The sequence below is a fragment of the Cavia porcellus genome, unplaced genomic scaffold (genome assembly GCF_034190915.1).
Source record: "Cavia porcellus strain 051 isolate PalLab524CR breed Dunkin Hartley unplaced genomic scaffold, mCavPor4.1 scaffold_23, whole genome shotgun sequence".
Taxonomy (NCBI): Eukaryota; Metazoa; Chordata; class Mammalia; order Rodentia; family Caviidae; genus Cavia; species Cavia porcellus.
The window spans coordinates 51,424,019-51,446,782 of NW_026947506.1; the positions used below are offsets into that span (position 1 = coordinate 51,424,019).

At 52.4% G+C, this 22,764-nt stretch overlaps 1 protein-coding gene across 1 annotated transcript in view; it reads left to right on the forward strand.

Moving 5' to 3' along the window:
• The window catches only part of Egfr (epidermal growth factor receptor), a 126,101-nt gene extending 103,445 nt beyond the window's left edge, over nt 1-22,656 (forward strand). Inside the window, exons 20-28 of the mRNA XM_003465815.5 lie at nt 3,742-3,927; nt 8,193-8,348; nt 9,007-9,082; nt 11,191-11,337; nt 14,267-14,364; nt 15,349-15,516; nt 15,846-15,893; nt 16,541-16,643; nt 17,257-22,656. Of these exons, the coding sequence (XP_003465863.2) occupies nt 3,742-3,927; nt 8,193-8,348; nt 9,007-9,082; nt 11,191-11,337; nt 14,267-14,364; nt 15,349-15,516; nt 15,846-15,893; nt 16,541-16,643; nt 17,257-17,618 (1,344 nt within the window). The 3' untranslated portion in view covers nt 17,619-22,656. The remainder of the gene's footprint in view (nt 1-3,741; nt 3,928-8,192; nt 8,349-9,006; nt 9,083-11,190; nt 11,338-14,266; nt 14,365-15,348; nt 15,517-15,845; nt 15,894-16,540; nt 16,644-17,256) is intronic.
• Nucleotides 22,657-22,764: the final 108 nt, after the last annotated feature.

The following is a 22,764-nucleotide window of genomic DNA, read 5'->3' on the forward strand; positions in this document are numbered from 1 at the left end:
AGGGAGTCCCAGTGCTGATGACATGCTTATCAGACTAAATTATCTTTCCTTGGAAAGGTTAATGGATTAGTGTCGGCTTGTCAGCATGCTGTGGAGGCATTAACACGGTCATGAAACACGGGACAGGATCGGGGGCTCACTGCACCGCTGCAGCTGCAAAGAAAATCTTTCTGCTGAACCTGCTCCCACCTCTTGCTCCTCCGAAATATCCCAGTGAACCACGTGGGGAACACAGAGCAGGGCCACATAGAGGTGCTCTGAACAGCAGGGTAGATCTGTTAGAGGAGACAATTTCCACTCTGAGGCTTTTGCTGCAGGAAACCCGCAGTTTCTGGGGATAGAGCGGAAGCCGCAGAGAGGAAAGGCTTAACAGTTGCAAGTGTCAGACATCCGAAGGGCCCTGTTTTGCCTCTTTTTCATCTCTTTGCTGGTCTCCTTTTGGCTCCCTCTCCCCCTGATTCTTCAGTCACCTTTTTTTTTTTTTTATTTAAAGAAAAGGAAACGAAAAAAAAATACATGGAAATTAAAAAAAAAGGGTAGAAATAATTCTAAATTACAGACAAACAAAAGGTAAGCTTTGATCTCCTGAAACCTTAGCTGAGACAGAGGAGGACTTCCGAGCCTCCAGCCTAACCATCCCGAGGCAGGCCCACTTGGCACTTAGCATCCCGGCTGCCTGGGGCTATGTGGGTTCTGAGAGGCTGAGAGCCTCAAAGGAAGGGGACATGGGTGGCCTCCCTTAAGGGACGGTGGTGGCGCCAGTGCTGCTGAGGCCAGTTCACCCTTTGTGAAATATGCTGCTCTTATGTCCTTCTGAACGCCAGCCTTCACTCACAAGTGTCCTCTGGGTCCAGCGTGTAATAGGGCCTCAGTTCTACCTGGCCATCAGGGGCTTGCTCTAAAGTGTCAGGAGCTCCTCCCCTCACGCAGGCCTTGTACTGAGGAGTTAAGACCCAGTGTGATTCTGCTCCCCTTCATAACATAAAGTGATTCATGATGACGGACACAAGCAACAAAGAGGGACTCTGAAGTCACGTCCTCGAGGAGGACCCACCAGCAGGCTGTCAAGTGGTCCCTGAAGCCAAGGGTCACCCTGAGGGAACTCGGTTTCCCAGCACAGGCTCTGCTCTGATGGCCACGGGATTCTGAGCATACTTGCTGTGGTCACACGGCACCTGCACCATTTCCAAGACAAACAGTGAAAGATACAGCTCCTTTTAACTGGGCTTCCATTGTGACCCAGAGGGTGGCAGGAAGCCACACCCGCCCACCCTGTGAGCTGATTAGATTTCAGTGGGATGGAACTTGGCAAGACCCCCCCAGCTTGTGTGGCCAGCACCCTACCCAGCCCTGCACCGGTCTGGTCCAGGTTGGTGCCCACTATGCAAGGAAGTGGACTTCTCATGAGGCCCGCTCCACAGCTGTGTCTTCCTGTATAGACCTCCCTAGACTAGGGGAGACAGGACAGCAGGTACTCCTCTCCACGATGCATACACAGACACAGGAAGAGGCAGATTCAGGCCCCTCTGGGTCTGTGGCTGGGTAACTTTTCTGCATTACCCAGTTTAAACACAGCCCAGGAGAGGCAGTGCAAGCACAAGACAGAGCAGATTTGCCTATGTGCCGCGTGGGTGTGTGCCTGTGTGTGTGACAACATTCATCACCAGGGGCCCTGCAGCACTGTGCTTTGTGTCTGCAGTGCCCTTGGGCCCTTGGTGCCCTCTGCCACCTATGGGTGGGCAGTGGGCCGGCAGGAGACAGCAGGCTCAGGTGAGGAGACCTGGGCGGGCCTGACCTGATGTGGAGGAGCAGGCCTCAGGCTCTGCTCTGGGACGGCATCTTCGGCAGGGGTCCCCCAGTGCTGCATCTTGGAGGAGGAAGGGTTTGTTTTGCCTCCTGGTTTGTAAAGGTCTCAATGCCCTGAAGGCCAGCACCAAGGCAGGGCAGCACAGCACAAGAGCTGCCTTGAGAGACCCACCCCTGAACCCTAGACCCTGCCTCCCAGCAGCAAGTCGGCTGTGAGTCCGGGGATCCACTGCCCCTCAAAGCCCTGCCACAAACAAGCAGGCTTTAGGGAAGTACCTAGATAAAAGTCCCAACTACGACCTCATATGAGCCATCCTACTGGCTCTGTGGAGTTCTTTTTCCAAAGATTATTCCCAGAGGAAGTTTTCATTGTTCATGGCATGGATGAGGATTCAACATTGGCTTGGCCCTTTTGTTTTACTGTGCTGGGATTTAAACCCAGGGCTTTCACATCAAGCTATATCCCCAGTCCTTTTGAATGTCTTTATTTCAAGACCAGGTCTCCTTAAGTTGCCCAACCTCGGCTGGAACTTACCACCTCCTGCCTCAGCTTCCCAGGGTACTGGGATGACAGTGTGCATGGCTTACTCTGCTCCATAATGTCAGTGTGTTATGTTTGTCATGTGAAAGAGAAATTGCTCATCCTACCTGGGAAGAGCCTCCCAAGCCTCAGGAAAGCATGGCCGTCATGTGGGGTTGGGATCCACAGCAGCCTGTAGCAGTGTTTACCAGCAGGTCCAGCTCTCACCCCATTTTCCATGAGCACATGCTGGCCTAGGAGCTCTGCGGCAGGGACGATTCCCAAGTGAGGAAGACCTGGGTGCTGGAGGACGCACGCTCTGAGCAGAGGCTGGGGCTGCATCAGGATTTCGAGGGCTCATTCCCACAGCACCCACCTCTGCCTGTCCCTGAGGGGGAAGTCGGCCTCTCAGATCTCTCAGTGTGGCCAAGGAGACCTGCAGGACTCTGGGGCTTGGTTGGAGGGGACAGCAAGGGCTTCCAGGAACCAGAGGACTTGGCATACAAAGTTTGATGGCCGTGGGATTCCGAGCATCCCACAGGGGCTGCAACCCACACACACATCCCCAATAGTGGATGAGTGTGCACAGAGTAAGTGCACGGCCACCACCTGGCCCAGTGCCTCACAGCCCACCTGGGTGCCCACCACCCTCCTGAGCCCCTGCCTGGCCAAGAGCCCTTGGGGTGCATTCTCCCATGGTCCCTGTGGTCTCCTCCTCATCTCAGTGAAGGTCACCACCACCTTTCAGTGAGACAGAGAATTCTGTTGTGTGCAGGGCCAGGAGTGGCTGAACCAGGTTAAATCAGAGTCTGGGTCACAGATGCACACACAGCCCTCAGAGAGCCAGGCGGGGCAGTGTGCAGGGTGGCAAGGACTGCCCACTGGGAGGCTGAGGCAAGCACCTCTCCTGGGGGAAGAGTCTGGCCACATGCATGGCAGAGATGCAGCTGGGATGCACAGTGTTTCCCTGGGACCCTTACTACCTCACCCACCTCAGGGTAGGCCAGGAATGCTCCTGAGTAACAACTTCGTCCACCTGTGCTGGCTGGGTGGCCCTGCCCGAGTACTGTGTGTAGCACCAACTCCACCCCCAGGCTGCAGCAGAGTGAGGCTCATTGTGTTCCCCAGGCCCCTCCTTGGCTGTCCCAACCACGGGGTCCCCCAGTAGTGCACAGACTTGGAGGCACTAGGGGATTCAGGTTCCTCACCCAACACGCCTGGCCCCACATCACAGGGGCCCTGGGACACAGCCAGGAGGGCTCTGTCCCACCTGGGGCTCATCAGCCCCACACTTCCTTCACACCAGGTATTATGTGGGCCTTATCTGCACCCATGCCACATCCCTGGGCCTTTGCACAGATTCGGTCTGCATCCCCAGCTAGAGGAGCTTCCTGACGCATATCTCCTGCCCACAGGAAGCCTATGTGATGGCCAGCGTGGACAACCCCCATGTGTGCCGCCTTCTGGGCATCTGCCTGACGTCCACTGTGCAGCTGGTCACACAACTCATGCCCTTTGGCTGCCTGCTGGACTATGTGCGTGAGCACAAGGACAACATCGGGTCCCAGCACCTGCTCAACTGGTGTGTGCAGATCGCCAAGGTGAGGCGGCACCTGTGGTGGCGGGCAAGGACCAGGCCAGTGAGAGCAGGAAGCAGCCAGGAACCAGGCGACTGGGAGGGAGCAGCCAGGCCCAGGTCAGGGTGGCAGAACACCAAGGGGCACGCGCCCATGTGCCTGCTGGGGACACCACGCTTCCTTCAGATTAAACTGGGCCAGTCCACAAGTGCACAGAACCAACCTTGCCCCCTCAACATGTGGGAGCCCAGTGCACTGGTGCTGGGTGCAGTTTGGGGCCCCCAGCTCTTCCCAGAACACAGTGGTGATTTCCCAAGCATCAGTGTGGCTTCTCCCTGGGACTCAGTGAGGAGCCAGGCTGGGTCGGAAAGACAAGGCAGTCACTGGGCAGGAGGTAGAGGGCTGCAGGGGTGATCAGGGCTCCCCCACTGCATGGCAGCTCCTCCAGTGTCCCAGAGCAGAAATGGGGCTGTCTGTGCCCTGGAGGTGGGCAGGAGCTGCTACTTACTGATCGCCGCCCCAGTTCTCTCTGTCGTCTCAGATGCAGCAGCCGCTGGCACCCAGCAGCGGCTTGATTTCTTCTGAGGAACAGTGCACTTTCCACACTGTGGGCAGATCCCCCAGGGATATACCCTCAGCTTTGTGTTCTCAGACAGCCAGCAGGGTGGCCCAGGCAGGAGGAAAGGTGACTCACAGAACAAATCCTGTTCTGGGGCCCCACTCTGCCAATAGCTGCCTGGGACACCCCAAGACCTGCCAGGAGATGAGGTACAGGGCAGGTGGCCCCCTCCTGTCACCAGGGCAACAGCACCTCTACGCCTATACCATGGGAGTGGTGACTGCCAAGATCAGGTGTCAAACCACTAATGGGCCTGAAGAGGAGTGGGTGCCTACCTGCTGTCGCCGTGTGGAGCCTTCTCATCCCGTGTCGCTGTGAAGCTTCAGCCCATACACATGGGGCTTCTCCCCACCCCAGCACCCTCAGGGTTCTGCAGGACAAAGTCCAGCCAGGTGTACATGGGTCCTCTGGCCCAGAGAGCTCTCCTGTCTCCTGCTGTGGGCAGATGGTCACCCCTCCTCTCTCGGTCTTCAGTGGCCTCTCAGCCATCCCTGTGTGGGGATATCCCTCTTTCTTGCGTTGACACAGCGTTGCACCTGAAATGCTTAAGGGTGGGCTTTAAACACCCTCCCCACAAAAGGGCGACTGGACTCCAGTTGGTAGATCTGCTGAGTGGCTGGGCTCAGTTATTTCCCAATGTGCACAGCCAGGCCTGGGCTCACATACAGAAAGCAGCCAGTCCCTGGGGGCACAGCTCAGCCCATGTGGTTCTGTCTCCATCTTTGGTGAAAAGATCTGCAAAATGCTAGGTCCAAGTATGGTCACCTTCTGGAGTTCTGGGCAGACATGAAACTGGGGCACATGGTTCAGTGCACCACAGAGCTGAGTTCTGGCTACCCCAGAGAGGTTTTGTTGGATGTGGAATTATTTCTGCAGGTCTACACGTGGCCCACCTGAAACTGAAACTGTCACATGACAGCCCCCAGCAACCCCTGGGGGGACAGGGAACACGCTGCTCCTTCCCTGAAGCCTCTGCTCCCCGGCTTCTTTCAGTACGGAGCGCTGCCTAGGCAGATGAGCTTTGCTTTTGGGGTCGTGGTCACCTGGCCGACTGTCTCAGCCCAGGAGGGCTGGCGGAGCTCTGCATTTCTAGGCCCAGGTCCACCTACATGATTTTTTTTTTCAGAACTGGAAATTGAACCCAAGGCCCTTTTTCTTTTTTTAAATTATTTTGAGGTGGAATTTCCCTAAGTTTCTGAGTTGCCCAGACTGTTCTCAAGCTATAGTCCTCAGCCTGGGCCTCCCAGAGTGCTAGGGTTACCCACCTGTGCCACCACAGTTGGTCTCCTTAATGCTGGCCTCACCAGGAAGCACCCAGAGATTTAGCATTGGATCTTTAATTATCTCACCGGCATTCTCAGCTCCTCGGGGAGACTTGCATGTTATGTAGGAGGCCCTGGGCTTGATCACGCTGTAGGCCTTCTCATCAGTTTATTCACGATGTGATGACGAGGTGGCCAGGCCATCTGTGCAAGGCGTTTTACTTGAAGGGCCCACAGCCCACACAGTTTCCCCAGTATGGTGTGGGCCTTCTGGTCTGAGTGGGCCAGAATCAAACCTGACACCAGCAGCTGCAGGAGCGGGACGGGTACCTCCATCCTTCGGTGCTGCTCTCTGGCTCTGAGACTGCATCTGCCCACCCACCTCCCTGGGGAGCAGAGTCAGAGCCACCAGCCTCGAAGCATCGCCTGCAACCACACCGGTGTCTACCGAAGAGGACATTATTTGGTCCTAGTGCTGTCCCTCACAAGGCATCATGGAAGCACAGCAGCCAACAGTGTCCACCGCAGGAGTTTGGCCGGGGTGGGTCCTGTCAGGCTCGCGCGAGTTGTAGTCCTGGGGCCCCAGAGTTTCCGATGGTTCCTGTGTGGTCACTCTGGACTAACTCACTGTGTGAAGTGCTGTTCTCTGGGCTTAGCTTTGAGCTGAAGTCTCCCCTGCGACAGCTTCACTTTTCAGTCATGTAAACACTCCACTGAGGGCAAATTGTCCTAGGAGTGGGAATCTGTCCCAGGAGGGAGGTATCCCAAATTACAGAGATGTGTCCCTGGGTGTATCATCTGAGTATTAAGCAATACTCTTTTTACCAGTTTTTGAGACACTCACTGGCCAGCCGGTTCAAAGTGGGATTTGTTGACTTAATATGTCCTCTGTTGACCTACAAAGGTCAGGGGGTGGGGCTGTCCCGGAAAGCTTTCTGAGCTCTCAGCCATGGCTTCCAAGCTCGTCATCATGGCTACACTGCTAAGAGGGCAAATACAGTTCTATCAACTGGGCAGAAGGAAAAAGAAACAGGCAATGATAATCCAAATGGAAACCCAGAAGGTGACTGCGGGCAGAAGCCAGGGCAGCACTGATGGCCGCAAACGCCACACTGCCTGCCCCACGCAGGGACTCAGCCTCGGCCTGGAGCTGCCCTCACGGCCTTTCAAAGGACAGCTCAAGCCCCGCCCCTGCCCTGAGCCCTGAGCTCATAGGGGCCTCCACTGGCTCAGCTCTCAGGGAGAGGTTCTTGCTCCAGGACTTGTACTCCCTGGTATATAAGCCAGCTAGGAACCACATCTATGGTGTGGTAAGATAAATCCATGAAAGAAAATGTTCCAGTCCCAGAGATAAAGTTCTGATCAGAAGATGCTCTCAGCAGTGCCTGGAAAGCCCCGCACTCTTCCCTGCAAGCCTGACAGCACGCATCGGAGCAGAGTCTGTGATCATGAAGCTGTTTACACAGACTGTGACTCAGCGACTATTTCCCCAAATTTTGGGAACCATGGGGCTTTAAGATCTGGCAGGATCCAGCTCTCAGACCATGCTGGTCTGGCTCTGCAGTAACGCAGGTGACCTGGACGTATGGTCAAAGGCCCTGGTGAGAGGCGAAGGGCCCTGTCCCAGGAGCGACTGTTACAGCTTGGTGAGAACATCCAGCCAGTCTCTGAGATACAGCCCCACGGATGAACTGTTTAGAGCTTCAGTTTAAAGCCTCTGCCTTTCCAGTATATGGGAAAACAGGATTGAAAACACATGAATGCTTTTTTCAAAAATGGTTACAGCAAAAGACACACTTCCATGAATCCCCTCTGGATTCTCCCTGTCACTTCAAACACTGGTCCCACCATTCTTGCCACTGTCTGAAGCAAGTCTGCAGGTGACCTTTTCATCTTTACGGGGTGACTGCTGTGCTGGGAGCCATTCAGTGGAAAGGCAGCTCCTTGAAACACGATGCTGTGTCCTCACGTACCTTCCTCACTGGCCCTGTGTGACTTCTGGCTTCTCCTCAAATTACATGGACTGCAGGGCAGCCAGGACAGCACAACTACATACGTGCAGGAAAGAAGACTCCAGAGCCGCGCAGGATGTGGTAGTATGGTGGGCTGAGTGTGTTTGAAGAAGGGCAGGGTCCTGAGGACGACCCATGCCAGTGTCTTTTACTACTATAATTTTTTAATGCGAACAGTCACCATATTTTTCAATCACATCTCCTGGTTCTAAACATTTGCCAGCTGCAAGTTACTGTGTCCATTAAGCAAAGCACAAAGATGGGTGGAAGTCATCCTGGTAAGGCAAACATTCTAAGAGTTGGTGTGCATGTGACGCCTGGCTTAGAGCCTGAGTGCATCTCTCCACATCACCAGGTGTCTTGGGAGCTCCTCTGACTGCAGCACCTTTTTCTCAGGGCATGAACTACCTGGAGGACCGGCGCTTGGTGCACCGAGACCTGGCGGCCAGGAATGTCCTGGTGAAGACACCACAGCACGTCAAGATCACAGACTTTGGGCTGGCCAAGCTCCTGGGCGCGGAGGAGAAGGAGTACCATGCTGAGGGTGGCAAGGTGAGGAGGGGGTCCAGAGCTGCTGCCCACGTGAGTGCTACCAGGCTCTGCTGTATGGGAGGAGCTTTGTGAGAAAGAGGAGAAAGGACTCGAGGTGGTCCTCAGCAAAGCCACAGAACCACCTGCCCCTCCAGGCACAGCTCTGGGAGTGTAACAGCACCTCCAGCTCCTGCTGTGGAGAGTTCCAGGAAGTATTCAGAGCTCTCTGGCCGGCTCTGGGGGTCCCATGTATCTCTGGGACATGTGCCTGGTACTAGCAGTGGTAGGAGCCAATCTTTTCTCCCTGGCTGGGGTCACCAGGCCACTGGCACAGCACCTAAGGGTGCATGGATACCCACCAGGCCCACACCCTCCCCTGGCCAGGCTCTAGCTGCATCAGCTGCTCCTCTGTTGAGCTTCTGGCCTGCATGACTTCAGCAGCCATCAATCCCAGGGCACTGTCCCCTGAAACCCCACCCAAATGCAGGGTGCTCGGGATCCCTGGACTGGCCAGGACCCTTAGCTCTGAACAGCCCTGGTCCTGTGGCCTCAGCTGTGGTGTTTATGAAGTCACCCCTGGGCCTCACAGCGGCTGCTCCTAGGCAGAGGGAGTCATTTGCAGTTAGCAAGGGGGACAAACTAATGGCTGTCATACTGCTTCATCTCCTGTCACCCCAAGGTGCCCATCAAATGGATGGCTTTGGAGTCAATTTTACACCGGATTTATACCCACCAGAGTGATGTCTGGAGCTACGGTGAGCCAGAGTCCTGACGCTAATGAATTTCTACGCTGAGGGGGTGGGCTTTTGATGTGTGTTAATTCATGTTACATGTTCTGACACAGTTTTCTTCCAAGACGGTGACTAACAGTAATGGAATAGCCGCTGACTATCTGTGATACTGAAAACCTGACAAGGGAGTTTGACCCCTGCCCTGAGTGTCTAGAGCCATGGGGAGCACTGGGAGGGACCAAGGTGGGAGGAGGCCTGGGCTGGCCCCAAGACCTGCCCAGTGGCTTCTAGCAGGTCAGGGTTCTCCATCCAGAGCTGAGGAGAGACGCCCACAACAGAAGCAAGGCTGCCCCGGCACTGACACTGGCTGTGTCTCCGGAAGCGGGTGGGTGGGTGTTGCTGGGTGTCAGAGTCAGTGTGGGAGACAGTGAGGGAGGAGAAACACCTGCTCCTCCCCATCAAAGACCAGCTGGGCCCTCTGTACCTTGTGTACTCACAGTGCCCCTGCCCAGCCTGCCTGCATACTCTGTGTGGACAGGGCCTCCCCACTGGGTCCCTGTCACCTGTTCCCATACTGGATCCTCCTTCAGCCACTGCAGAAAGCTGAGGACACCTCCTTCCCCCCTGCACCAGGCAACCCCTGCCCTGTTCAGCAGCAGCAGCAGCAAGTCAGGGAGGGTGTCAGCCCTGTCATGGCCCCAAGAGAGCGGCACTGCAGGGGGTTTCCACAGGGATGGCTCAGGAACACAAGGGCCATCACTCAGAATGGCCTTGTCACAGTTTTAGATCTACTTTTTACTTGTCCATTTCAGTCTTTGTTGACTTTCTAATTTCCAAAAATGTATCTTGTCGTTCCACGAGCTGCTTTCTCTGGTGGCCATCACAGGTCGGCACCTCTGCTCCTCCTCTCCCTCCCCGTCCCCGTCCCTTTCCTTCCTCCATGCCCATCTCCTGTCTCCTGCACACACCTTCCGCTCTGCTCCTTGAGTTTCTCATCTCAGAGAAACGGGGTGACATGAGTCTTCTGGAGCCCGTGCCTCTAAGCAGGAAGAGGAGGAGCTATGGCCTGCACTAAGTGGACAGGAAAGGGACAGAGCTGTCCCCAACCTCCTCACTTCCACGCACATCTGGTCATCATGTCTCCTGCCCAAGCCACTCCTTTTGTCCCCAAATGAGCCTGGCCCGCTGACCTCTCTTCCCCCAGCCTCTCTTCTGCTCTTCACGGCTTGCCCAGACTCTGGCTGCTCTGCTTCCCAATGCTTCTCCCTACCTTGCACATAAAATCCGAACTCCTATCCCATGCCACAGGGGCAACAGGCCTTCCGCCCTGTAACACCACGCAGCCCCTCACCCTCCTATCCAGGCCCTGCCCTTGGCACCAGTTCACAGCCCACACTCTGTGGAAACTCTTGAGTTGGTGACAGTGCCTTGCAGTGACTGGTGTCCCAAAAGGCAGGAACCCCAGAGTGCTCATGTCTGTAATGTCGTTGGATGCCACACAGTCGGTGATGAGCACTCACAGAGGTCTCTGGCAGTGCACAAGAGTCCCTAGACTGTGAGTCTAGAGCCAGAGGAGCCCAGAGGTGAGAACCGGCAAAACTGGCTTCTTGGACAAATATCACTGCCGAGTGGCCGCTCTTTCAACTGGCTAAGCAAGTTGGTAGTTGACTGACTTTACAACTAAAAGGGGAGACTTTTATGCCTATCATCAAGCATGTAAGCCTCTCTGTCTCCTCACTTAGAACTTCATAGCTTGCAGCCTCACTCAGAGTCCCCGTCCCTATGGCCAGGCTCATGGGCAGTGTTAGTAAGAAGCCACCATAGCCCTAGTGTTGGCCGGACTTCGCCTGAGTCACAGGTCATCATCCATGTTGTTATTACTGACATCATTTGTGGCACAGTTGTGTCTGCCAGGCATTTGCTGTGCCTGTTGGTGTTTATCTCACTCCATCTTCACAGCCATTATTTCGGACATGTGCTGTTGTCTCCCATTAGTCAGATGGGAAAACTGAGGTTCACAGAAGTCAAGCAAGTGTAAACACCAAGGAGCCCCTGGGCTGAGGTTGTCGGTGCTGGGCTTGTTTCTGTGTCAGGAGGTGACCACTGTCTCTGCCCTCCCACTTCCTCCACAGGAGTCACCGTGTGGGAGCTGATGACCTTCGGGTCCAAGCCCTATGACGGGATCCCTGCCAGTGAGATCTCATCCATCCTAGAGAAAGGAGAGCGCTTGCCACAGCCGCCCATCTGCACCATCGACGTCTACATGATCATGGTCAAATGTGAGTGCGGGGCCAGGCGGGAAGAGTCCTCTGCTCTTGGCCCTGTGTTCCCTACTGCAGGGGTCCCAGGCACACAGGCAGGGACAGCCATAGAATCACAGCACTTACCTTAAAAAGTGCCCACTGGCCTCCCTGAGCTGTGGGCCTGCCCTGTGCTCGTGTTCACAAGCAAGTCAGTGAAAGCCAGTCTTTCTGATCCCTTTCACCCAAACGCTCTGTTCTGCATTTTGCTCGGTGAGCTGCAGAGTGGTGACAGTGGCACAGAGAATTTAAAACTCCTGCCGGTGAGGCTGATGGAATCGACTGTGCTGCTTCTGTGAAACTGAGGTGAACTCCGCGAGGTCTTCCGCAGGGCAGCGTGTGAACACTTTCCCCAGGGGGAGGAAGTGAATGAGTGGTGCCCTCATCCCATCAGACTCCCAGCACTCTGGGTCTGCATGGTAGGGCAGTGACAGGGGACATGACAGACCCACGTTCCTGTGAACAAGCACGCCCTTCCACAAGCTGATCCAGGGCTCCTGGCATCCAGAGAGGTCGCATTAAGGTCACATGTGTCTGGCTGAGAACGGCTCAGCACCCCCATGGCGTAAGGGGCTCTCTGGTCAGGGATAGCCTCCCTCCAGCTTGCAAAGTCCTTGTGTGATGCTGCACACTGGGGTGGCCAGGGAGGCACTGGCACTGGCAGCTGAGGTCAATCCCTGGCCCGGCAGGGTAGATGAGAAGTAAACGGAAGCACCGCGACAGCTGGTCCTGGCCCTGCATGGGAGCTGGTCCATGGTGTAGGGTGGGAGACAGCCCCCAAGAGGGTCGGACTCACATCGTGTTCCTTGGATCAGATGTGGCTTATGGCCACCATGAAGTGAGAGCCCATCACGAGGGGACCCTGGGAAGAGCAGATGCAGGAAACTACAGGGCATCTGGGCAGCTCTGATTCAGACACGGCCTGCCCCACGCACTGGGACAGCAGCAGTGCCCAGGCCAGGGCTGAGACTACTGCCAAGGGCAGGCTCTGCGTCGGTGACTTGTCCAGCGGCCCTGCACTCTTCTCACTGGTAACAGCTTCCTGTCTCCTTTTCTGCTATTATTGCCACCTCCTGATCCCACAAACCTGCAAGGTCCACCGGGGTGTTTCCCGGCGTCTGCCGCTCCTCTGCCCAACCTTGTGGTCCCTCACCCTTCCTCATAGCCAGGGCCGTCTGAATTTCCACAAACTGTGCACTTCTTGTCTTTCTGTGTCTGGCGTCTCTCACTGGACATCAGGATCTCCAGTTCCGTGCATGGCAGCCATGCACGGCAGGATTCACTCTTTTTCTGCCTGCGTAGCTCTCCACACTTCCTTTACACACTCACCCAGCAAGGCCTCTGGGTGCCTCTTCACTTTGGCTGTAGTAACCACGAAGTGCAGGCGACTCCTTGGGGTAAGATTTTACATCCCAGGTGTGTGCCAAGCCATGCTGGCTCACACTGTATTTCTAGCTTCAGTTTCTGAGGAGTTTCCACTCTGGTTTCCGTCAGGCTGCCCTAATTCACAATCCCACCTCCAGTGCTGGACGCCTCCTCCTCCACAGCCCAACCAGCAGTTGCCATTTCCTGTCTGAAATGAAAGCCACTTGAAAGGGATTTGCATTTCTCCAATGACCAGTGAAACTGAACATTTTTTCATATGCCCTTTGTATGTCTTTCTGTCTTTGCCCATTTTTTAATTGAACTGTTTACTTTAGGAGCTTTTTATCTGTGTTCAGCTCTCAGAAGGGGAGTCTTTTGCTGCATGTCCTGTTTGCAAAGATTTTCCTTCACAGGCTGTCTCTGATTCTCATCGATTACTGTTGTTTTTCTTTAGTTTGATGTCTTCTTATTTATCTATTTTCACTTTTTCCCAATACTAAGGATTAAACCCAGGGCCTTTGCATCAAGTTACACCCTAGCACATTTTATTTATTTTGAAACAAGGTCTTACCAAGTTCTTAAATTACCTGGGCTGGGCTCAAACTTCCAGCCCTGCCTCAGCCTCCCAGAATACTGGGATTATCTGTTCTTACTTTTGTTTCCTGTGCTTTGGGAAGATATTTTAAAAACTGTTTGCCTAAACCAATGTCTTGAAAAGTTTGCTTTCTAGTTTCTGGAAGTAACTTCATATTTTCTTTTCACTCCTGAGTCTCAGCTTTTTAATCCATTTTGAGTTGATTTTGTGTACAGTACAAGGATCTAACACCTGTCTTCTACTCATGCATTATCTAGTTTGGCCCACACTATTTATGGAAGAGGTTGTCTTCTCCCCACTAGTGTCTTGGTGCCTTTGTCAATAATCAGCAGCTGTATGAGCACGGACAGCAGCTGAGCTCTCAGTCCTGACCATCTCATCTGTGTTTGCTTTTATGCCTTTTGTGCTGTTTTAATGACCATTTCTTTGTAGTGTGTTGTGAAATCCAGGTTAGAGATGCTGCCAGGATATATTTTGCTTGTTTACTTGTTTGCTTGCTGTTCTCAGGATTCCTTTAGCTGTTCTGGGACTCTGTGACATAAATGCTTTCTTTAAGAAAACTTCTTAGTTACTATTTTGTTGCTGGGACAAAGTATACAATACCCACATCTCAAAGATGAGAGATTTCCTCGGGCTCACAGTCGTTCGGGGTCAATCCATGATCACTGGTTCCAAAACAGGGCAGCAGGGCAGAGGGTCCTGGCAGAGGATGTTTGCTCATGGCCTGGTGGCAGAAGGCAGGAGAGAAGGGAACTGGGGAGGGCCACAAAAGTTCCAGGCCACTTCTCCTGGGACTCTCTCTTCTGACCAGGCCTTCCTTCCTTGCCCCAAATCCAGCTGCCTGTGAGCACAGGAGGCTCTTGGAGGACATCTAGATACAAACCATCGCAAGCATCATCTTTGTTTCTCCCAGGCTGTAGCTGCTTTCTTCTTTTGTTCGTTTCTCAGGCTGGATGATAGATGCAGATAGCCGCCCAAAGTTCCGCGAGCTGATCGTCGAGTTCTCCAAAATGGCCCGAGACCCCCAGCGCTACCTTGTCATTCAGGTACAGGGCAGAGCTTATGTGTCCCTGATGACCCCACACCACTGAACCCCTCCTTAGCCCATGTCCTCGGTCACATTATCAGACTCCATGTTGTTTTGGCTCTTTAGAGCCCTGGTCTTGATAATCCCACCAAGGGATAGCAAGTCTCAGGCAAGGGACAGCCAGGCTGTGGATGTGTGGTGGCCCTGCTCAGCCACCCAGCGAGCTCTACTCCACAGGCCCTCACCTAGCCCAGGGGGAAACCAGCTGAGTTTCCACGCTCTGTGCTCCTCAGGCAGCCCACTGACCAGCCCTTCACCTAGCACAGGGCAGCAGAAACACTCTCACAGGGTGTCTTGATTTTCAAGTTTCAGTAAATCAATAGAGCCATAAAATGCATGGCGTGGCACCCAGCAGCACAGTCCATGCCTGGTGAGCAGCCTCTTGGCTTTCTCCCTCCATGGCAACTTTTCAGGTTCCCACATGTAGAAGGGGAAGCAGCTGCACACACAGAAAGCTGCCACTGTTACAGGCACTTTGGCCAGTCAGGCCTGGTTTGCATGCTTACAATCTCTGCACTTGATTAGCTGAGGAAGGGGGATCACCATTAGTTCAAGGCCAGCCTGGGCTCCAGAGTGAGACCTTGTCTCAAAAAAAAAAAAAAACCAAAAAACAAAAAAAAACATTACAATACAATATAATAAAAAGGAGCTACGTGTGATGGCACACGCCTGCAACCCCAGCACTCTATGAGGCTGAGGCTGGAGGATGAGCACAAGTATGAGCCCAGCCTGAGGAAGATAGCAACCTAGGGAGATCCTCTGTCGGTATAAAAACTATAAAGCATGCTAGCTCAATGGAGAGGCCTCGGTTCAATCCTTAATCCCACACAAAACTGAACCAGCAAACCTACAGGCCCCACTGAGTAGGACCATGCCCTACTGCCACAGGCAGGAGGTGCAGAGCTCCCGAGCGCCCTGGCTAACCAGCAGCTCTCTGCACCAGGGGGATGAGAGGATGCATTTGCCGAGCCCTACAGACTCCAATTTCTACCGTGCCCTGATGGACGAGGAGGACATGGAGGATATCGTGGATGCGGACGAGTATCTCATTCCACAGCAGAGCTTCTTCAGCAGCCCCTCCACCTCTCGGACGCCCCTCCTGAGCTCGCTGGTAGGAAACACCGCTCCCTCGATGCTTCCCTCTAGTGTTTCAGACACAGTGAGTGTGACACCATGGCAACCCAGAGCTAGTGAAACTCACTTATGGATGAATGGTAAAGCAATGAAGTGCAGACATCGGTCACTCTGTGGCACCAGTCTACCTACCTGTGACCTGTCAATCTGCCCAGGTTCCCTGTGAAGTTCAGCCGAGCCCCATTTTGGTAAAGTGAGCAGAGAAATATCAGGGACCTTCAAGCCTTCTCTCAGGAGCCCTGCCTCGTTGTGTCTGAGGAGCCAGGGGATCCCCAGGGTCCCTCATGGTCTCTGTTTCTTTTTCAGAGTGCAAACAGCAACAATTCTACCGGAGCTTGTGTTCCTAGGAATGGGGTAGGTAGAACACTTCACAGAGCAGAACTACACTACGGCACTGTGCCCCGTGCAGTTCTGTCATGTGTGGAAAGTGACCCCCAGACCAAGTACCCCTCACTCTTCTTCTGGCTCCCTCTTCCCTCTGCCCCAAGGTCGGCAGTCAGCTGGCTTGCTAGAAATGTAGATTCTCAGCCAGTCAAAATAAACATAAAAGGGCTGAGTGTATAGCTCAGTATTACGCCCTGGGTTTCATCTCAGTGCCACAAAAGAAAAAAGCAACATAGATCCTCAGACCACTAGCCAGACCTGCTGAACCAGAGTGTGGGGAGGAGCCAGTAGCTGGGTTCCCGCCAGCCATCTGGTGACGCTGGACACAGAACGTTTGACGCTTGCGTGTGATACTTACGATTAAAAGTCAACTAATTGCGGTGAAGTAGGGTGCACACTTGCCCCTCATGCACATGAGGTGTGTGTGCCGGCTGTGCATCTCCACAGCGCAGCAGTCCTGTGGACACCGTGTGCACCGATGCCCCTAGTGCCATGTGCCAGCAGTCCCCACCCTCAGCCCGCCCCACGCCAAGCCTGCGTCTCCAGCAGTTGAAGGAGGTGCTTGCCCCAGTGAGGTGAGGGGTAGCACCAGAGTCACCTTGCCTGTCCACCCACAGAACTGCCCTGTCAGAAGTGATGGTTTCCTGCAGCGCTACAGCTCAGACCCCACTGGCACCCTGACTGAGGACAACCTGGATGATGCCTTCCTCCCTGTGCCCGGTGAGTGGTGGCCTGGGAATCCAGAGCCCCTCAGCCCCCTGCTCTGGCCATCAGTGAGACTGGGTCAAATTCCGGAGGAGAGAAGCAGCTGAATCCAAAAGGTGGAATGCAGGAGGCCTGGTGTGCACTCCCGAGATGCGGGAGTTTGCTATGGCTCCACAGGTTTTCTGGAGTTTGAAGTAGACAGTGAAGACAACCACAAATGCATGTACATACCTGCATGTGTGCTGTGTGTAAGTGTGTGTTGGGGGAGAGGCACACATGTGAGAGACGTTCCGTCCTCTCACCTGGCTCTGTGCTTGGCCTGTGAAATGTGTTTTCAATCTAAACCTTAGCTCCAGATATTTCCAAACTGTGCCCATGCATGTGTGTGTGCGCACACACACACATACACCCACAGAGGCAGGTGGTCCTCCCACAACTTGAAATTTGCAAGAGATGCAGGTGGTATCTGGCTTCAGCAACATGCATGGAACACTCTGCAACCATCCCCAAGGTTTCTCTGTGCCTTGTGGAAGGCATTCATAGGCCCACTGTGACCTGCGAACCCTGCCCTGGGGCCTTGGGGGAATGCTCTGCAACTGATCTTGCCCTGTCCTCTTTTCAATTTCAGAATACATAAACCAGTCCTTCCCTAAAAGGCCTGCAGGCTCCGTGCAGAACCCCATCTATCACAATCAGCCCCTGCACCCCGCTCCAGGCAGAGACCCACACTACCAGAACCCCCACAGCCATGCCGTGGGCAACCCCGAATATCTCAACACCACGCAGTCCACTGGTGTCAGTGGCAGCTTTGACAGCCCTGGCCCCTGGACCCAGCAGGGCAACCACCAACTTAGCCTGGACAACCCCGACTACCAGCAGGACTTCTTTCCCAAGGAAGCCAAGCCCAACGGCATCTTTAAGGGGCCCACAGCTGAAAACACAGAATACCTTCGGGTGGCCCCGCCAAGCAGTGAGTTTATTGGAGCATAACAATGGAGCACAGCCTCTGGAGTAGAAGTTCCAGCCTCTCCAGCAACCCAGGACCAAGCCTCGCATCTGCTCCTCCCTGAGCCATGCCCTGCTCGAGTGCAGACTGCAGACCAGGGGGTGGCTCTACAGACAGCTGCATCGGCCCCCTCAGCCTGGAAGTGCTCTGCCTCGGAGGTGCTGGGGGAGCCAAAGGTACATTCCTCGGTCTCCAAACTGTAAAGCTTTCACATGCGCACTGGGCAAAAACGCTGGCCGTTTGAGTGGAAGTTTATCTTTTGGTGAGATACATTAGAGAGAATAAAGATGCATAGGAGTGTTACCAGTTGGGGATCTTTGGGGTTTCTGGTTGCTGTGCTTGATTTTGAGCTGATGCGCACATCCAAGGGGAAACCCATGCGCTTGCAACCCTGGGTCAATGCAGGCCCAGCTGTGACCGGGGAGCATGGCCACCCCTGCATTCCACTGGCCCTGCTGCAGACTGCCGAGGAAGGAAGGGTGCCCAAGGAGCCCTAGATGTCCTCAGCAGGCCTCACACCGTGGCAGGCACACAGGAGAAGCCACTCAGTTCCTTCAGGGAGAAGAGGACCAGAGACATAGGATTCTCCCTCAGATCCACATTTGTATCAATGCCTCCCTGGTGTGACTACCGTTAGTGCACCAGTATTTTCTGATCATTAGTATTAGCCTTGACTATTTTCCATTCCGTTGTTTTGAAACTCATGTACTTTGCCTGTCTTGACATCATGAAGTTGGCAAAAGCAGAGTACGGCCAAGAGATTCCATGTTTGCTCCATCAATGTTCAAACCAATTGCCTATAATTAAGACAATGAAATTGCAAGAGTTTATGTAAAACATAAGTCAGGTTTCTTTCTTATTTTTGGCAGCGTCAGGAACCGAATCCAGCACTCTCACCACGCTGCTTCCCCTGCGCCTTTTTATTTTTTAACTTGAGACAGGATCTTGATAAGAGCCTGGGCTGGGCTACAACTTGCTGTTCTCCTGCCTCAGCTTCCCAGAGTGCTGAGGTTACAAGTATGCACCACAACACCCAAAGTTGAGTCTCAGATGAAAAATTTCAAGTCCTTGAGCAAATTTCATGAAATTACAGAAATGGTGCTTTGAAAACTCACTTTGCCTATGCCCTTCTCCAGCTGCAAAGTTTTAGGCCACTCATGGGAGACAGTCTTTTCGTTTTCCCACAACATATTTTGATGGGCAGGTGTGCATTCCTCATTGGCAACTGGCCCAGGTCCCCTCTGTCCACTTGATGAGAGAAAGTGTCAATGCCTAAAGCCACCAGGCAAGAGCCGACGGTCTCGGTAGGAGCACTGCACCACTGTCCATGATTCTGAGAGATTCATGATGTAACAAAGAAACGGGTGAATAATTACTAACTGTAGAACACTCTGATGGGTGCAAGAGCAGAGCCACAGCCAGGCTGTGGGACACAGAGGGCAGGGGATTCTCCTGGGGAGACTTGAGGCTCAGAAAGGAGAAGGGCCTCAGCCCCAGGGACTTGGCAAGTGTTATCTCCCCAGGAAAGCAGATCATCCTGAGCCCCTGCTCCCTGAGTGCCACCTCCTATTGGGATGAATTTTGGCTCTCACCCTGCAAAGTACTCAGGGAGGAAGCCAAGCACCTCTCAAATCTGAGATTTTAGGCATGTCTGTAAACCTCTTTATCAATTCACTTCAGAAGGTAATGAAATGCTTTAGAGTCTGCACAGAGCTGGGAAGCAAGCAGAAGGCCTCAGATTCGTCTCTCTCACTTTCAAGAAGCACATGAGGCCGAGAGTGAGCTGCAAGACAGCCCAGCTGTGGCCAAGACACCCTAGTAAATTTGTGCTTTGAAGTGCTCTCCTATGCCATGATAAAATAGTCAAGACTGTTCAAGCTTGCTTTTCTTTTCCTTTATATTTCAGTCTTCCTACCTAAAACTTCATTGCTATTAAATTTAAGATTGTGTTTTCTCAACTGTTCCCTCTACGTGTCCCCAAGGCATGGGCTTGGGGGCTGAAGAACCCAGGCCTCCTCCAGGGACCAGGGCTACCCTTCCCGTGTTGCAGCCCTGACGGTTCCCTGCCACCCTTCTTCATAAACAGCCAGTGCCCACTGCCTTCACAGGTGTCTGTCATCTGTTCCTGTCAGTTCCCAGAGAAAGTCGGTTCACATCCCCACTTCAAAGAATAGAGTCAGAAGTGAACATTTATGCTGGACTACAATCTTTACATGAGTCTCATGTTCTCCGAGGAGTCCTGATCTTCATACCCAGAAAAATATCACCTTGTGGTTTAAAAGAGTGCTGGACTTTTTACACTCAAAATTTTCTGGGGCCAGGTTGCCTCTGCAAAAATCTGCTAAGTGGAGCCTGGGAGGCTTCTACTGTACCCAGCCGATGGGACCAATGCCCCAAGTTTCTGGAAGCTCTTGTTTGTTCTGTCCCTATCCCACGCCAACTGCTGCCAGCTGTGCACACCAGTTCTGGGCCAGTCTTCCTGGGTAGCACCCTTCCCACAGCCAAGAGGACTCTTGGTGGGATGGGTTTTCTTGGGCTCAGCCTGGGCCAGGATTTCACAGAACATTCTGGATTATTCTGACGTGCTCCAAAGTGGCCAACAGCACAGTGTGAAGGAAAGGCCTGGCTGTTGGGCCTCCACCCATGTCCTCCAAGTTAGCCTCTGGGTGGGGTGAGACCAACACCCCTCATTGCTGCACAGAAGAACCCAGGAGCCTGAAAGTGGGGTCAGAGTCCCATGGAGCAACTCCATCAGCAGCTTGGGGGCTCCCCCAAAAGAGGTCCAGTAATCCATCCAGAACTGATTCTGACAGGAGCCTGTGAGAATCTGCACCTCAACCCGACTTGGCATGAACCAGTGGGGTACGGCAGAGTTGCCCAGTGCCACACAGGCCCATGGCTTGAGACTGGCCACAGCCATCCTTCCCAGAGCCTGCAGCCCTTATCTCTAGACATTTACCCTGAAAATGGCAAATGTCCAAATCTGAGCCTGGATAAAGCCCTGGGACTGCATTTTCTAAGAAGAGAGTTATAAAAGCTGGTTTCCTCTGGCCTTGCCCTAGTGAAGGAGCTGCCCCCTCTCACCAGGCAGCTCTTGAAGTTGTCCTTAGTCTGCCCTTTGCATTTCTTTCTCCTGATAAGCATACATGTTTATTATAACAGTGGTCTGTTGTAAAACCCTAACTGAAGAAAGCCCTGCCCTTTTCCCAGCCACACCTACCTTAGTCCTTGGGCAAACATCTTTGTACTGTTGAAGAACATTCAGACAGGATTTTTAAATGCAGATCTATTTTTGTTACTTTTTGCAGGTTATTGTCCTCTTTATGTAGCACTGAATTTGTAAAGTATATTTTTAGAAAACTAATTTTTCTACTATGGGAAACAGTTTACTTTAGAAAGACTGCAATAGAAGTAAAATTTGAAATTGAAATTTTGCTTACTAAAGTTAAGTTGAAGCAAGGGAAGTTTCTTTTCTCTTAGGAAAGATACAAGTTCATTGCAAAGCTGTGCTAGGTCACTGCCATGTGAATAGAAGAAAGTTTGTAAAATTAAACAGGAGGAAACAGCACCCTAGCTTAGCATTGGCCTGAGATGGTTCTGCTATCTGTCTGGGACAATGTTAGTACAAAGGAGTCGCTGTAAGAAGGGGAACCCAAACGCATGCTGTCCTCTGATCCTTTGACAGTACAACCTTGTAAATACAAGAAAAGCAATAACAGCACTTTGTTGGTGTATCTATACTAATCAGGTTGAATGCAAATTAGTTTGCTTTATTTTTATGTTTCCAATTTGTATTCATTGACCAATACAAACTAGAAGTATCTGGAGACCTCAATCATGTTACATATGGATGCAACTGCTGTGTGCATGTCGGCTGACTCAGTCCAAGCTGACCGCGAGAGAGCAAACTCTGGGCTGGCTGCTGCTCAGTGCTCTGAGTTGTCCTCCAGGACCAGCTATGTGCATAGTCCTCAGGGATAAGCCCAGGCTTCTGCCCTGAGTAAAGCTCTCCTGGCCACTGCAGCACTCAGCCAGTGTTGAGACCCCTCAGTCGGGGACCACCCAGGGTCCCTGGAGAGTGAGTGGCTCTCAGACTCTGAGATGTCTGCCACAAAGTTATCTGCACCATGCCTGGGCATCAGGAAGCTGAGCAGAGCTCCCAAGTGCAGGAGGGAAGAGTGACTCTCCACAGATGGAAAGCAGGGAAGACCAAGACAACCTCTGCTGGGCATTTCCTATGCTCCCTCTGTGTACTAAACGTGCACTGTCAGTGAAAGGAAGCCAGTGGGCACTCCTGCTGCTGGTACAACCCATATTACTGCTGTCCCTCTAGCAGCCTGTAACCTTTATCGCCCAAGGTGAAAGAAAACCTCTATCTGTCAGTTATGAAGGGCAGACTTCAAAGATTGATAAATAGTTGTGTGGCTTTTGTAGAACAAAAATCTTCTTGTATTGAGAAATATTTTTTGTACTTTGGTCATAAACTGTACCTTGACTAAAAACAGAAGCCACTAATGCAGTTTTCCTTCCATATGCAAAAGCAGAATCCCGAGTCACTAGGGACCCCCCACACCTCCCACTGCAGACAAAATACAAGAGAAAACTTAAATGCTACATTTTTAGAGTCATTTACTTATTTAAAAAAAAAAAAACTATTGATGTGATTTGACTATGAAGTAATCTTGTGGTATAAGATAATCTCTTACAAATAAAGAGATCCTGTGGGTCTAATGACTGGTATTAGAGATGATTGGTGATTAACACGGACAGCAATAACTGTATGTAAGCAACATTCAAGCAATAGTTTTGTAGCTTCCTGATGTAATGCATTTTAACCTTGTAAAGTTTTGCAATGATGAATGCAGTATTTGTACAAATAGAAGGCAAGATTCTCTTTTATATGGTTTATACTATTGATCAGAACATGTTGACTGTATATTGAGTGTTAAAAAATTAGGTGTATGTTATTCATTGTTCTTTATCCCTAAGTACCTTCCAATAACATTGTATTCTTTGTTAACAGCACAGTGTTGATTCTAATTCTTACTCATGCTGACTGATGGTAGACATTCCTTCTTTTTTTTTTTTTTTTTTTTGTCTTTTTCTTTTTTTTTAATCGGTACCGGGGAT